The sequence below is a fragment of the Culex quinquefasciatus genome, chromosome 1, assembly GCF_015732765.1.
Source record: "Culex quinquefasciatus strain JHB chromosome 1, VPISU_Cqui_1.0_pri_paternal, whole genome shotgun sequence".
In the NCBI taxonomy this organism is placed as follows: domain Eukaryota; kingdom Metazoa; phylum Arthropoda; class Insecta; order Diptera; family Culicidae; genus Culex; species Culex quinquefasciatus.
This window is the reverse complement of record NC_051861.1, coordinates 84,455,207-84,468,550: the sequence shown is the minus strand read 5'-3', so window position 1 is coordinate 84,468,550 and position 13,344 is coordinate 84,455,207. Positions and strand designations below refer to the sequence as shown.

The 13,344-nt window shown below is 41.8% G+C and overlaps 2 protein-coding genes across 2 annotated transcripts; one reads left to right on the top strand and one right to left on the bottom strand.

The window, feature by feature from the left end:
* Window positions 1-9,891: 9,891 nt before the first annotated feature.
* Window positions 9,892-11,035, bottom strand: LOC6049227 (cathepsin B). The gene has a single exon (XM_001865988.2). It carries the CDS (start codon window positions 11,000-11,002, stop codon window positions 9,941-9,943), a length of 1,062 nt encoding a protein of 353 aa, XP_001866023.2. The 5' UTR covers window positions 11,003-11,035; the 3' UTR covers window positions 9,892-9,940.
* Window positions 11,036-11,964: 929 nt separating this feature from the next.
* Window positions 11,965-13,056, top strand: LOC6049222 (cathepsin B). The gene has a single exon (XM_001865987.2). The coding sequence runs from the start codon at window positions 11,986-11,988 to the stop codon at window positions 13,009-13,011; it is 1,026 nt and encodes a 341-aa protein (XP_001866022.2). The 5' UTR covers window positions 11,965-11,985; the 3' UTR covers window positions 13,012-13,056.
* The last annotated feature ends 288 nt before the right edge of the window (window positions 13,057-13,344 follow it).

The window sequence follows — 13,344 nt, the reverse complement described above, 5'->3', positions numbered from 1 at the left end:
ATTTTTGTATTTTTGTATTTTTGTATTTTGTATTTTTGTATTTTTGTATTTTGTATTTTTGTATTTTTGTATTTTTGTATTTTTGTATTTTTGTATTTTTGTATTTTTGTATTTTTGTATTTTCACCTTGAGGCTATCCGGATATGATCTGAGGTCAACAACCACCGACCTCTGCCTTGTTACGACGGTAGATCCAAGGGCCGTAACTCCCGGGACTCTACAGAAGACCCAGAACATCGCCTCGTATCGGTAGACAAGTCCGTGAACCTCCCTGAAGATATCTGGAATGATCTGAGGTCAAAAACTACCCACCTCTGCCTTGTTACGACGGTAGATCCATGGGCCGTAACTCCCGGGACTCTACAGAAGACCCAGAACATCACCTCGTATCGGTAGACAAGTCCGTGAACCTCCCTGAAGATATCTGGATATGATCTGAGGTCAAAAACTACCCACCTCTGCCTTGTTACGACGGTAGATCCATGGGCCGTAACTCCAGGGACTCTACAGAAGACCCAGAACATCACCTCGTATCGGTAGACAAGTCCCTGAACCTCCCTTGGCTGTTTTTTATTGGTAGACTAAAACGGGGCAAAGGAACGTACCAGTAATTTTGATACGGTCATATTGGAGGTTTCAACTTGTGTAAGGGTCAACTTATGTGTTTACAACAATAAAATATACAACTTCTGTACCTCTTTTTGAGTCATTTTACCTAAAAAATGTGTAAAAATGTGAACCGTGTTCCACGATTGGCGCAAAGCGAATGAAATTTGTATGGAAATTTTTATGGGGAAACTTGCATTTTCACATTTTCTAATTTATAAAATTCACGTTTATCGTACCTTTGCCTCGCTTTACTACCTTATCATTAGTTCGTTCATACATGCTGTTAAATACCTTTATGAAGCCAAAAAATATTTCGGTTTATTTTTTGCATATAAAATCTATTAGTTTTAGTAAAATGAAATAAAATAAGTCTCAATAGAAATAAAAACTGCTTATTTGAAATCGTTAAATAAAAAAAGAAACTTCTTTTGTCATTTTCAACAGGTATAAACGAAGCTGATGAGTACATAATAATCGTGAAGAAATGCAAGCGAAAGCCATTCACGAGCATTAGAGAAGCAGCGGAAAAACCGGGCTAAGTGGGCAAGTGTCTGTGACAGACAATGTTATTGCCCCGAAGAAGTGTGTCTACGACGAAGCCATCACTGCCCTGCCTGTGTGCAAGGCCAAAATGGCCAAGGTGTTATTTGTTGACCCAACGGAAATGGAGGACGTAATTATTTTGGAAATTTTGGAAGATGAAGTCCATTTTACAGAGAATGTGGCCACAATTGTTCAACGTTTCCATAATTATCAGCTCGAAGAGGTTGTCAAACGTAAAATGATAATCTACCCACGACCAGCATGACCGACTCAGTTTAGCACGTACAACGAAAATAAAATCACATGTATAACTTTAAAGTTTATTTTTACCAATTGTGATCAGTTTTCCGAAGTCTTGCCGTCCGGATATTGCATAAGGGGATTGATTAGAAAAAAAAAATACAACATTATTGTTTTTATTCCTGAATTTCAGAATAAATTTTTGAGTCCAACGCAAGCATGAAAATGAGCATATTGTATAATGTCAAGTATTGTACCGGTTACCTTACATGCTCACCATTTTGATTGTGAGTTTTCCGTGAGAGCGCTAGCAGTCGCCCTGTCTAACGCTTGAAATCGCCTGTTTGTAGGCAACCATATAGACAACAAACGCTTTGGGGTGGAATGCAGAGAAAACAATTAAAAAATCACAATATTTTTGAGAAATGTATGCGGAACTTTTTTGTTAAATAGTTTATTAGCCTAATTTTTTGATGATTCGGTAGATAATTCTATTGGCTAAAAAGTAGCGAGAGATTTTTGAAAAATTCAATCGCATTTCGAAGATATTTGCGAAATAGTGAACAAGGATCAGATACAGCGATTTCCCCAGTGTCCGCATCGATGCGAAACCTTAAGGCAATGTCTCCAAAGGGGTTGAACGGACACTACTGCTATCGACACTTTGTATTTATTGAGATTTATAGCCCGCCTTTTGTTGTCCATTTCCAATTTCCAATTTTAATCCGTCCGTCGCAGGAGAACGGTCCGGAGTGCAGCTCGGCTCGGGTCGGTTCTGTCCAGCAGGGCCAAATTAATCTTTCCCCTATTCTTGGGCAACGGGAAGCAAGGTTCTGGAATGATAGGTTGGAGCCATTACAAAATGCAAAAATTTTGGAAACTGCAATCATGGTTTTTCTTGAATACGAATGTGACAAATAATCTCGCAACCTTAAATTCCAAATCCCTGGTTGACCCTCGAGGGTTGGGTGGACAGAGTGTTACAAAGTAGCCACTATTTAAGTGTTTTCTATTCAAACCCCTTTTCCGGGAGGTTCCTCCCGGAGGGATGAGGGGTGGTGTTGTTGTGCAGGAGACCGAATAAGTGTGTTGATTTATTACCGGGGAGAATTGGTTCTGCACAAGTATGGGACGTGGAATATTGTTTCTAGCTCTGGATTCTGGGAAGAGGAAGGGGTTGTTGGCAATAAGGGGTAGGATAACAGGGAGATACAGGAAACACTTGAGGCTATATTAGGGAATGCATTTTAGTGCACTAGTGCAGCAGTTTACATAACCCAAAGTGCACTTCTTCGCCGGCAGGGATATGCGGGAGTCAGGTGTGAAAGGAATTTGCGTTTGGGTGCGAGATGATGGAAATATATAAATTGTAACTGTGATAGACAGTGACGTAGAGAAAAATATTATAGGACGACAACTCTGCCAAAAAGTGAAATTCTGCTTTCTCTGTAAATTCACGTGAAATATGTCTTTCCCCATAAAATAAGTTTATTTCAAGTTAAAAAAAATGTCGTCAAGATGTAAAACTAAAATAAATTAAGGTGTAACGTGCCATCATTTTAAATGGCGGTAAAAGTATGGCAGAAAACCGTCCCGTTTCACGTTAACAATGATTTTTTTCCCGATACACCTTATTCAGTAAAAATCAAATACTTTTTAGAAATCTTGAAATTCCACGAACTTGCTGCACGGTTAAAAATTCAAAAAAATAATCAATTATCAAAAAATATACAAGCGAAAACCATTTCAGTTTGATTCATGTTCCTGAATCCAATGAATTATTTCGAAAAAAAATCAGTGTTTTAGGAACTGTAACGTAACATATCCTGAAAAATCTTGCAAAATATATTTTCAGCACAATGTTATTACACTCCAGACTCGATTATCTGAAGGCCTCGGAAATATTCACTTCGGATAAGGCTGGTACCCCTCTCCCTTCCGGGGATAAAATTTTTCAAAAAACTTCGGAAATTCGATGGAAATTTTAGAGAAATCAATTGAAATCAAATGAAAATGCAATTTAGCATGTTTGGGTTGATTTAAAAATCTTTTTAATTTTTGAAAATTTTCGAAAAATATTTTTTATTTTTTTATTTTTTTCTTCAAATCTAATATTTTTTGAAAACTGTGCTACAGTCATCCATCATATTCGGAACAGTTTACAGATCGGCCAGTGTTCAAAAAATCATAACAAATCGATAATTGAACATAATGGTTTACTTTTACCTTCATGTGGAAGCTTTTCTGTATTTTTTCACGTTTTATATCAAGTTTACAAAGATAAACATTGACCCTTGAAATCCACAAATTTGGAACACTTTTTTCTTACGCATGTAAACAAACTTTGGTTCTCTCCAGGATAACTTATTTTTTTCAAAACAAAAAAATTAAAATTGCTCAAATCAAAAAGTATATGAGATTGTCTGAAAGAGTACTCTAAATGGGGCCTGCAGCCCAAATTTCAGCCCATTTGGTTGAAAATTGGCTTGCCTTGAGCAGGAACAAGTTTAAATGGGAATTAACCCGTAAAACTTGAGCAATTGGGTACATTGCTCTGTACAAGTCTATCGCTGAAAGGAGAATGGGCAAATTTGTATGGGAGCTGGTCTAAGGATGTACACGAACGGGACCAGCTTTTTTCGAAAGATCTCGCCGAGACATGAAAAAAAGTCTTCTGGACCAACTCTCTAAACCCCGGGGTTCAAAAGTTACATGCTGTTGAAGTTTGAGCATTTTGAGTAAAAATATACAAAAAATCGGATTTTTGCTATTTCTAAAATCATTTATAAAATCTCTGTTTCATTATGGATTTCGATTTTCTTGACTTCATTCGACGCGCATCAGCAAAAACTATGAATTCTGATATATCTTAGCATGATTGAAACATGATTTCACTTGTTTTTATCCGTTTGAACCGTTTGTGCAAGAGGCATTCCATAGAAACAAGTCGAAACTCCCCCCGTAGACCTACAGATCATAACTCCAGGGAGTCCTAGGATGACCAAAGACATCCCAACACATTAACAAAGCAGTCTACCATACTGACTGAAGCTATGCGGGTATGTTCCGGGGTCAAAAACCGTCGACCTCTTGCTTGTTAAGGCTGTAGCTCCACAGATCATAACTCCAGGGAGTCCTTGGATGGCCCAGGACATCCTAACACATTAGCAAAGTAGTCTACCACACTCACTGAAGCTATGCGGGTATGATCAGTGGTCAAAAACCGCCGACATCTTGTTTGTTACGGCGGTAGACTCACCGGTCTTAACTCCAAGGAGTTCTCGGATGACTCAGACCATCCCAATAAATGTTGTAACAACACATTGCACTGAAGCCTTTCATACTCAATGAAGCAGTTTGGGTCGGATCCGTTTTCAAAACCATGAAATTTCGACTTGTTTCAATGGAATGCCTCTTGCACAAACGGTTCAAACGGATAAAAACAAGTGAAATCATGTTTCAATCATGCTAAGATATATCAGAATTCATAGTTTTTGCTGATACGCGTCGAATGAAGTCAAGAAAATCGAAATCCATAATGAAACAGAGATTTTATAAATGATTTTAGAAATAGCAAAAATCCGATTTTTTGTATATTTTTACTCAAAATGCTCAAACTTCAATAGCGTGTAACTTTTGAACCCCGGGGTTTAGAGAGTTGGTCCAGAAGACTTTTTTTCATGTCTCGGCGAGATCTTTCGAAAAAAGCTGGTCCCGTTCGTGTACATCCTTGGACCACATTCGCCCATTCTCCTTTACCGACTTTTGCATACCATGGGGTCCAAGGGGATGGTCTGGGGAACAATTCCTCTGAAGGGTGCAAGATGATCCGAAGCTTCTAATCTTGCCTAGATGCAGATTCATTCCGGCGTCGCCGAAATTCTCATTGTCCCAGCAAAATGTACAGGGATAAATCAAAGCACGCTAAGAAGGCTGCCTCGATCAGAGGACGCCACTTGTCAATCAGCCACATCCCGGGCAGACGGTAATAACAAAATTCATGCCATTTCAATAACAAATACTGTTAAAATGTTGTTATGGAATCTTCTTGAAAAATCCATTTTTGCATAAGGGTTTAATAACAGTTTATGTTATTATAACAAAATTTGTCATTAGTCTGATATTGGTTGAAAGCCAAAACAACTTTGGAATAACATATTTTGTTATAGAAGAATATCTCCAAATGTTATTGGGATGATCGGATTAGTTGTTAAAATAACAAAAAATAATAACAAAGATTTGTTCGAAGAATAACTAAAACTGTTATTAGTCTGTTATTACAATAACAATCCAATAACACAAAAATCATAACGATGAATAACAAATCTTGTTATAAATAACATAAAATGTTATTGGCCTAGTATTTTCAAATATCAAAAAATGTTATTCCCACGTTATTTCCGTCTGCTCGGGATCAGAGGACGCCACATGTAAAACAACCGCTCAAATTTCACTAAAATGGAGAAAGAAAATAAAAATATACTTATTTTAATTTGATTCAATTATCTGAAGTCCAATACACTCAATGGTTGTCAACTGTTGTCAACAGAACGGGGTCACTTTTTAGTTTGACACCCCTATTACACGGAGTTCCCACACACTACCAAACGTTTGTTTTGATAGTGTTCGTGAGCGCCGTGTAAAACTAACAGTTCGTCACTTTTTAGTTTGACTTTGACCAGGGGGTAGCGAAGAAGCCGTCATCTTGGATGTTCAGATAACAAACACTAAGAATCAGTACTATACACTCAAACCCCGATGGTTTGACACCAACTGTTGTCAAACGAACGGGGTCACGTTTTAGTTTGACACCCCTTTTACACGGAGTTCACACACACTACGAAACGTTTGTTTTGATAGTGTGCGTGAGCGCTGTGTAAAAAGTGACAGTTCGTCACTTTTTAGTTTGACTTTGACCAACCAACGGGGTACAAACTAAAAAAGTGTCGAACGAAAAAGTGACCAACCACCGGGGGTTGAGTGTACATATTACTTCGGTAACACGAAGTGTGTTATCCTAGTTTAACTCAAAAGTACCATGCAAATGTGTAAAACCAAACTGAAAAATGTGTAATGCCGATTCTTAGTGTACGGTTGCAATGTTTGATCGACCCAAAGAAAAAAAGCCAAAAAAGGATAACAGAAAAATCACTTTTTTTCGATATGAATTTTCAGCCAATATTGGGATAAAATCTCCAAGGATATGTTAGAATTTACCATCAGCAACACAATTCACGTGTTTTTCAGATATTTATCGGTAGAATTGCGGGAAATTTGAAAATCAATAACCCAAACATTGATTTGTTATGGGCTACCATTTGACAGTTAGTGCTATTGTTGTGGGTTCTCATTTGACAACCGTTGTCAGTTTGCTTAAGTCGGAATAGGGTTGCCATCCCCCCAACTTTGACCAACCAACGGGGCACAAACTAAAAAGGTGTCAAACGAAAAAGTGACCAACCACTGGGGGTTGATCGATTCAGGACTTTATTGACAAACATTGTCACGTGATTTGTCTCAAATTTATTTAAAATGCTCGTAATCACAATGTTTTTAATAAATAATTTTAATTATAAAACTACTTCACTGCAATCGTTCGTCCCCTCTCACAGCACTGATTGATGCACTTGGCCACTGGCGATGCACTCAAATACATTGATGGATTATGAGAGCCCCGAGTGCATCGAGAGTGAATAAATTGGTTTATGACCGATGGGGCCAATCGTCTGTGGCAGTGGGAGATAAAATCAATCAACTAAATCGCTTTACAGCGTATTATCGCGACCATGATCGGATCAACCGAGAGCGCGCGCGAAAAAGGCGCCAAATGCGATTAATTCTCCGGACACGAATCACGATGGCTTGGAGCATAAATATTTATGCTTTTTCGGTGACGGTGAGGGTGGAGTTGGTTACATTGGAGATGAAAGATTAATACATTGTGACAATTTGCGGAATTAGGGGATACTTTGTAGATCAAACGAATTTCGCGGCGTGACTAATTGGGATTGCACAATTTAGGGGTGCGAAATAAATTGGGTGTATTTTAAATAATTGACGAAATTTATTGAAATAGAATTGGGTAGATTGATTGATGCAGTTGCCAAATTGTAATTTAATTTCGAAATTTGGGTTTATTTAAAGGCCTCAAGGAAACAAAACAATCAAATCCCCAAAACAAAGATTCAATGCTTTCAAATCCCAACAAGTAGGTCTGTAGTCCATGATTGATGATTTCTTCCCACCAAGGAATTCTCATTTTTCACGCACATTTTTCCTCCAAATCAGCCACCGGTAGCTTGATATGGGAGTAACTTGCTGACACGACACTTGAACGGTTGTGGAGATTGATATCTCATCATCGTCACCCTTCCAGATAAGAAGAAAGCGGAGCACAATCTGCATATATATGCAAATTTCAGAAGCTGGTGGGCGGAAATGGCCCATCCATCGATCATACTCCAATTTCTCGAGCCATCAACCAACTTGGCAGCCAGTCAGTCAGTTCAGCAAACGAAAAGGTTAATTGTAATCCTCTGAAGAGGGGCGGCAGTCCGCCAACGATAACGATCTCCAGCATCAAATGGGACGACGACGGCGGCACAAGAAACGCCTGGAAGTAGGTACCCGCATGTCGCAATTCTTACAAAGGAGAGATTCTCAGCCGTTTTCTGCGTTCAACTCGAACGACAACCGACGATTCATGAATAAATTGTTGGCTGGTCGGGGCATAAAAATCAATGCTGATTGACAGCTCTTTCTTGTGAAAAAATGAAAATGAAAATAATCGATAATAAGCCTCATTCAGCCGAGACCGTGTCGGTTCGTCACGGAATCCAAAAGGATCTATTAACGTGGTGTATTGTATTTCTCCGTTGCGTTTAGGGGATGAGGATGATGGGAACAGAGAGATTTAGGGTTACATCGCATGAACAATTCATAAATCAACGTGTAAATGTGACATTTACATGTAATTGGATACGTGCCTTTAATCGGATCGGTAAGTGCGAAGAAGGTCTCAGACTGCAAGTAATTAAAATTTTGTTCGAAGGATGACATTTTTTTTCTTGGTTTTGTGTGTGAGTATTTCGATCAAATATGTATTTAATGTTTAACACTTGTAGCCCCAACGGGGTCAAAAAAGTTGGAAATGCAAATTCACCGGCTCTTTGAACCCTTGGAAAAAATGTTGTAAATGCATTTTTGATTGTACTTTAGGAAAGACGCATCTGTGTTGGATCTACCTTATTGGAGGTGATTCTTGAAATCCTTCCGGATCGAATGCAACAAAAACTATCTAAATCGGTTGAGCTTTCGTCGAGATACAGCCGGTTGAAGTCGCATTTCCAATTTTTTTGACCTCCTTGGTGCTTTGCGTAAGTTTTGACCCCGTTGGTGCTACAAGTGTTAATCAACTTGTTCCGTGAAAAACTTCTTCAAAAAAATTATAAAAATGACACTTACAAAATCATTGTTATAATTGCATGAAGAAAACCAACCTTCCCAGAGGTTGTGCAACAAAGTTTAATTCATATAAAATTATCACAAATCAGATTTGATAAAGTCATTTGAGGATTTTTGTAAACTCTAAATACAGCACATAAAACCCAAACTGTTTTTGATATACCCCTATTCCACGTCGATTCCACGATCGAAATTTCATCAAATTGCCCGCGATGATCATCAACCCGTAACTGTCACAAAAACAGAGGCACTTAATTAGTGACAACCACGGGCTAATTCAAATCTAGAATATCCCACGAAGGCAATAAAAACTGGAACTTTACTAGCGATGCCCGCGGCTTATCGCGTCAAATTTATCGCGAGTTTCGGAAAAATTCGACGACCCTTCGCTCAAAACTTGAGGGGACGCGATTGAGGTCATAAAGTGCCCTGACACCTCGTGAGGTCTAATTTATGGAATTTAGTTTGGTTCGAAATTTGTATCGGGGAAAAGGGATCAACATTTAGGTTGAAGGGAAGTGAGGGTGGACGCTCTCGATTGCGATATTGATTGAATCGTGAGAACCGAATTCCGATAGTGATCGACACTTTTCTCAAGAATCGCTTCGCACCTTTTATTGCTACCCGCATTAGTCACCCCTCCAAAAGCAACCCATCTTTGAAGGTTCAAATTAATTATACACACAGTCTAGTCGCAAAGAAATACAGTGAAAAACAACCACGTGGTGTCATATGGCAGCCTCCCCCTTCACCTTTTCTGCGTAAACAATTATTACACGCAGACCTGGCCAGGCATACTTATGGTACGCGATGTTGTTTTTTTTTGTTCTCCTTCCTGTGGCGCAATTACGGGAATCATCACGCCATCTGGCGCGGAAACCGCGACGCGTTCGGTTGTGGACTTTACCTATTGGAATGCTTGCGGATGAGCTCTTACCGACTAGGAAGAATTACTGAATGAAAATGTTTAAAAAATGTATTTTTTGGTATTGCATAGTCTTTTAATTTTCGGGTTGAACAGAAAAAAAGTAACAATTTATTTACTTCAGCACTTCTTTATTATGCCCGATTAGGAAAACATCACTCAGTAATCGTACTCAAACATCTCCTTGTGCTTGCGATAATGCGGCAGTCCGGCGTGCACATCGGTCTCAATGCCCAGATGGTTCTCACCGCGGACAATCTTGAAGAAGCCGTGATCGCCCCAGTCCTCACCCCACGAGTTGCTGCACAGCCAGTACTTGGTGCCGTTCTCAACGCCCCAGCCGAGGATCTTGATGGCGTGACCTCCCTCCAGTGGTCCCGTCACGTGACGGTACACTCCACTCTTGTACGTCTTGAAGTCCAGGTAAACCTGGAAGGCGGCCTGCACGGGTCCGTTCACGAAGATCTCCTCCATGATGCGGTGCTCGTCCGCGACCACGGAGTACGCTACGCGGCCAAAGCGACGATCCTTGGAAACATCCTGAACGCTGTAGCTGGATTGGCACTTGCGGGAACATTTCGGAGCGTCGTCATCCTCATCCGGGGAGTGGCACGTGTCAAACGGATACGAGTGACAGCCCTGCTTGGAATTGTACGGACCTCCGCTGGAGACTCCCTTCTGGACCCAGTAATCCCAGGCCGGTCCGAGAACTCCTCCCTGGCAGCCGTCTCCACAAGAGTGACAGCACGAGATCAGGTCGAACGATCCGAACGAGAACGTGGTATGCTCCGGCGAGTGGATGCACCACCGATCGGTGAAGGCCTCCGCGGCGGAAATGGCCCAGCACGATCCGCAGCAGCCCTGGTTACGGATTTCGCGCAGACTTGGGCACTGAGGCCACTTGTCGCGGGCGTCAAACTGCTCCGGCAGGTCGATATCCTCCTTCAAGATCAAGATGCCCGGCTTGAGCCGCTTAGACTCCAGATCCTCCATGTTGACTCCGACGCGGTACGAGGACAGCGGCTGCCGAGGTGCTCCAGCGGTCCACGAGTTGGTTCGGTTGCGGACCATGGCGGCGATGTTGGCCGAGGCGCGACTGGCGGCCTGCTGTTGGACCGAGTTCTGGTTCTGGCCAGGGACCTGAGCCTGCTTGATGAAGCTGCTGCTGTCAATGGACAAAGCAGCCTGGCAGCACACCAGGAGCAGAAGGGCGCGGATCATCGTGAAGGGTTGAGTTGGGTGATTTGTTCACCTTCCCGAGGGTTGAGTGAAACTGGTGATGGAGGATCCAGAGGGGACTTTTATATTTGTGATGGAAATGAGCGTTTTGCGATTTTCTGTTTACAATTTAGATCAGTTCGTTGTACTCTTATCAGCAGATGGTACAAGATTGTGAATGGACAAACCTCCCTTAGACTGATCATCGGTCTGGATTGCATCCGTTGTTTTGAATAATCAAAGCAGGTTCATCATCTCATGTTTTTTGTTGTCTTCCTCACATACATTGAACTTCTGTATTAACTGGGATGAGGACAAGACGGTATAACTAGCCCACTTAAAAAGCAGACAAATAAAAAAAACAATAACAAATGAAATTGAAATAGGGGTCAGCTGTAAATGCAAAATCTAGCTAAATTAAAAAAACTTTTTTTTCGTTTTTTAATGACATTTTATGTCATAATCAAAAGATATTTGAAAAGTTAACATTTTGAACAAATTTTGAGTACCATTTACTTTAGTATTTTATAAAAGAAACATTGCATCGGTAGCACCCTCGTTCTTTTAGTTCAGTCCAATTAGTGAATAGTATCCGGCAACTGGACTTTATTCATAGTACAGTTCTAAACAATCGACAACTTCTTCAGAGAGCTTTAGTCATAATATTGATTATAATATAGAACAACAACTTACATTTCTAGCCTTTATTGAAGGACCAACATGGTTGACATGAAATTCTTGATTCTTAAAACTGACCAGAACTGACAATTAAAATTTTTCGTACACACTCTTTATTGGCAACAAATCCGTAGTATCAACTTTTTCAAATGCAAATCTAAACACCTGATAAGCGCTCATTGACCCGTTCAGATGATCTACAAACAAACGGAATCCGATCATACCACATTATAAAACCAAGCTAGCCCTCATCGCTCACCAAGTTTCATTCCACCCGTCGGTGAGTGAACACCTCGAACCTCGCGAAGATGTTCCGCGCCGTCCTAGTGCTGGCCGTCGTCGGCCAGGCCGCGTTCGCCCAGTACGGCCGCTCCTCGGGTAGCCAATCCGGCAGCTTCCCTCCGTACGAGGCCACGATCTCGATCGCCGAAAAGGTACGCCCACTGGCCACCACCTGGACTCCGGGAGCGAACCCGCTACCACCGAACCTCTACCGGACCGGTGCCAAGCGCGAGGATCTGGAGAAGCACCGACTTCCGCTCGGGATTCTGGTCGTCAAGGACCACATCGTACTGCCGGAACGGTTCGATGCCCGCGACCGTTGGCCAGAGTGCACCAGCTTAAAGCAGATCCGGAACCAAGGCTGCTGCGGATCTTGCTGGGCTATTTCCGCTGCGGAGACCTTCACCGATCGTTGGTGCATCCACTCGGAGGATAAGGACCAGTTCTCGTTCGGAGCGTACGACCTGCTGTCCTGTTGCCACTCGTGCGGTGACGGATGTCAGGGTGGAAACCTTGGACCGGCTTGGCAGTTCTGGGTTCAGCGTGGAGTCTCCAGCGGTGGTCCGTACAACTCCCGCCAGGGGTGTCATCCGTACCCGGTTGACGTGTGCCATTCAGCCGATGAGGACGCCGATACCCCCAAGTGTACCCGCAAGTGTCAGTCCATGTACAACGTGACCAACGTATCCGACGATCGTCGGTTCGGCCGGGTGGCCTATTCTGTGTCCCAGGACGAGGAGCGCATCAAGGAGGAAATCTTCCGTAACGGACCGGTTCAAGCGTCCTTCGACGTCTACCTGGACTTCAAGGCGTACAAGACTGGAGTGTACCGGCACGTGTTTGGCCCCATGGAGGGAGGTCACGCCGTCAAGATGATCGGCTGGGGTGTTGAGAACGGCACCAAGTACTGGCTGTGCAGCAACTCGTGGGGTGAGGACTGGGGTGAGCGAGGTTTCTTCAAGATCGTCCGCGGGGAGAACCACTGCGGCATTGAGTCCGATGTGCACGCTGGACTGCCGCACTACGCCAAGCGGGATCAGATCGACTACTGAGAAATGTGTTGAGTGAAAAATACAGCTCATTAAAATCAACCAGAATTTTGAATTTTTCATTCACATCGACTGAATAAATTAGATTAAACAATTCCCACTTACACAACTCGTCTTAATCGCGCAGCTTGTCAAACGTGCATTTGAGCTGAATTTAGTTAACACCTAAACTCCCAAGCTCAAGAAAAAAGGGGAGTTTCCACACAAATTTCCCCCTTTCCTTGAGTAGCTTTTAAGAGAGATCTAAACTTGCAATTCTGCCTATATTTCCTCCTATTTGATTAAAAAAATGATCAAGGATATCAAAACTCCAAGTACCATAATCTGGGGCGAATC

Excerpts from the sequence above, each read along its gene's own strand:
- LOC6049227 (XM_001865988.2), bottom strand. The coding sequence starts at position 11,002 with ATGATCCGCGCCCTTCTGCTCCTGGTGTGCTGCCAGGCTGCTTTGTCC.
- LOC6049222 (XM_001865987.2), top strand. The coding sequence starts at position 11,986 with ATGTTCCGCGCCGTCCTAGTGCTGGCCGTCGTCGGCCAGGCCGCGTTC.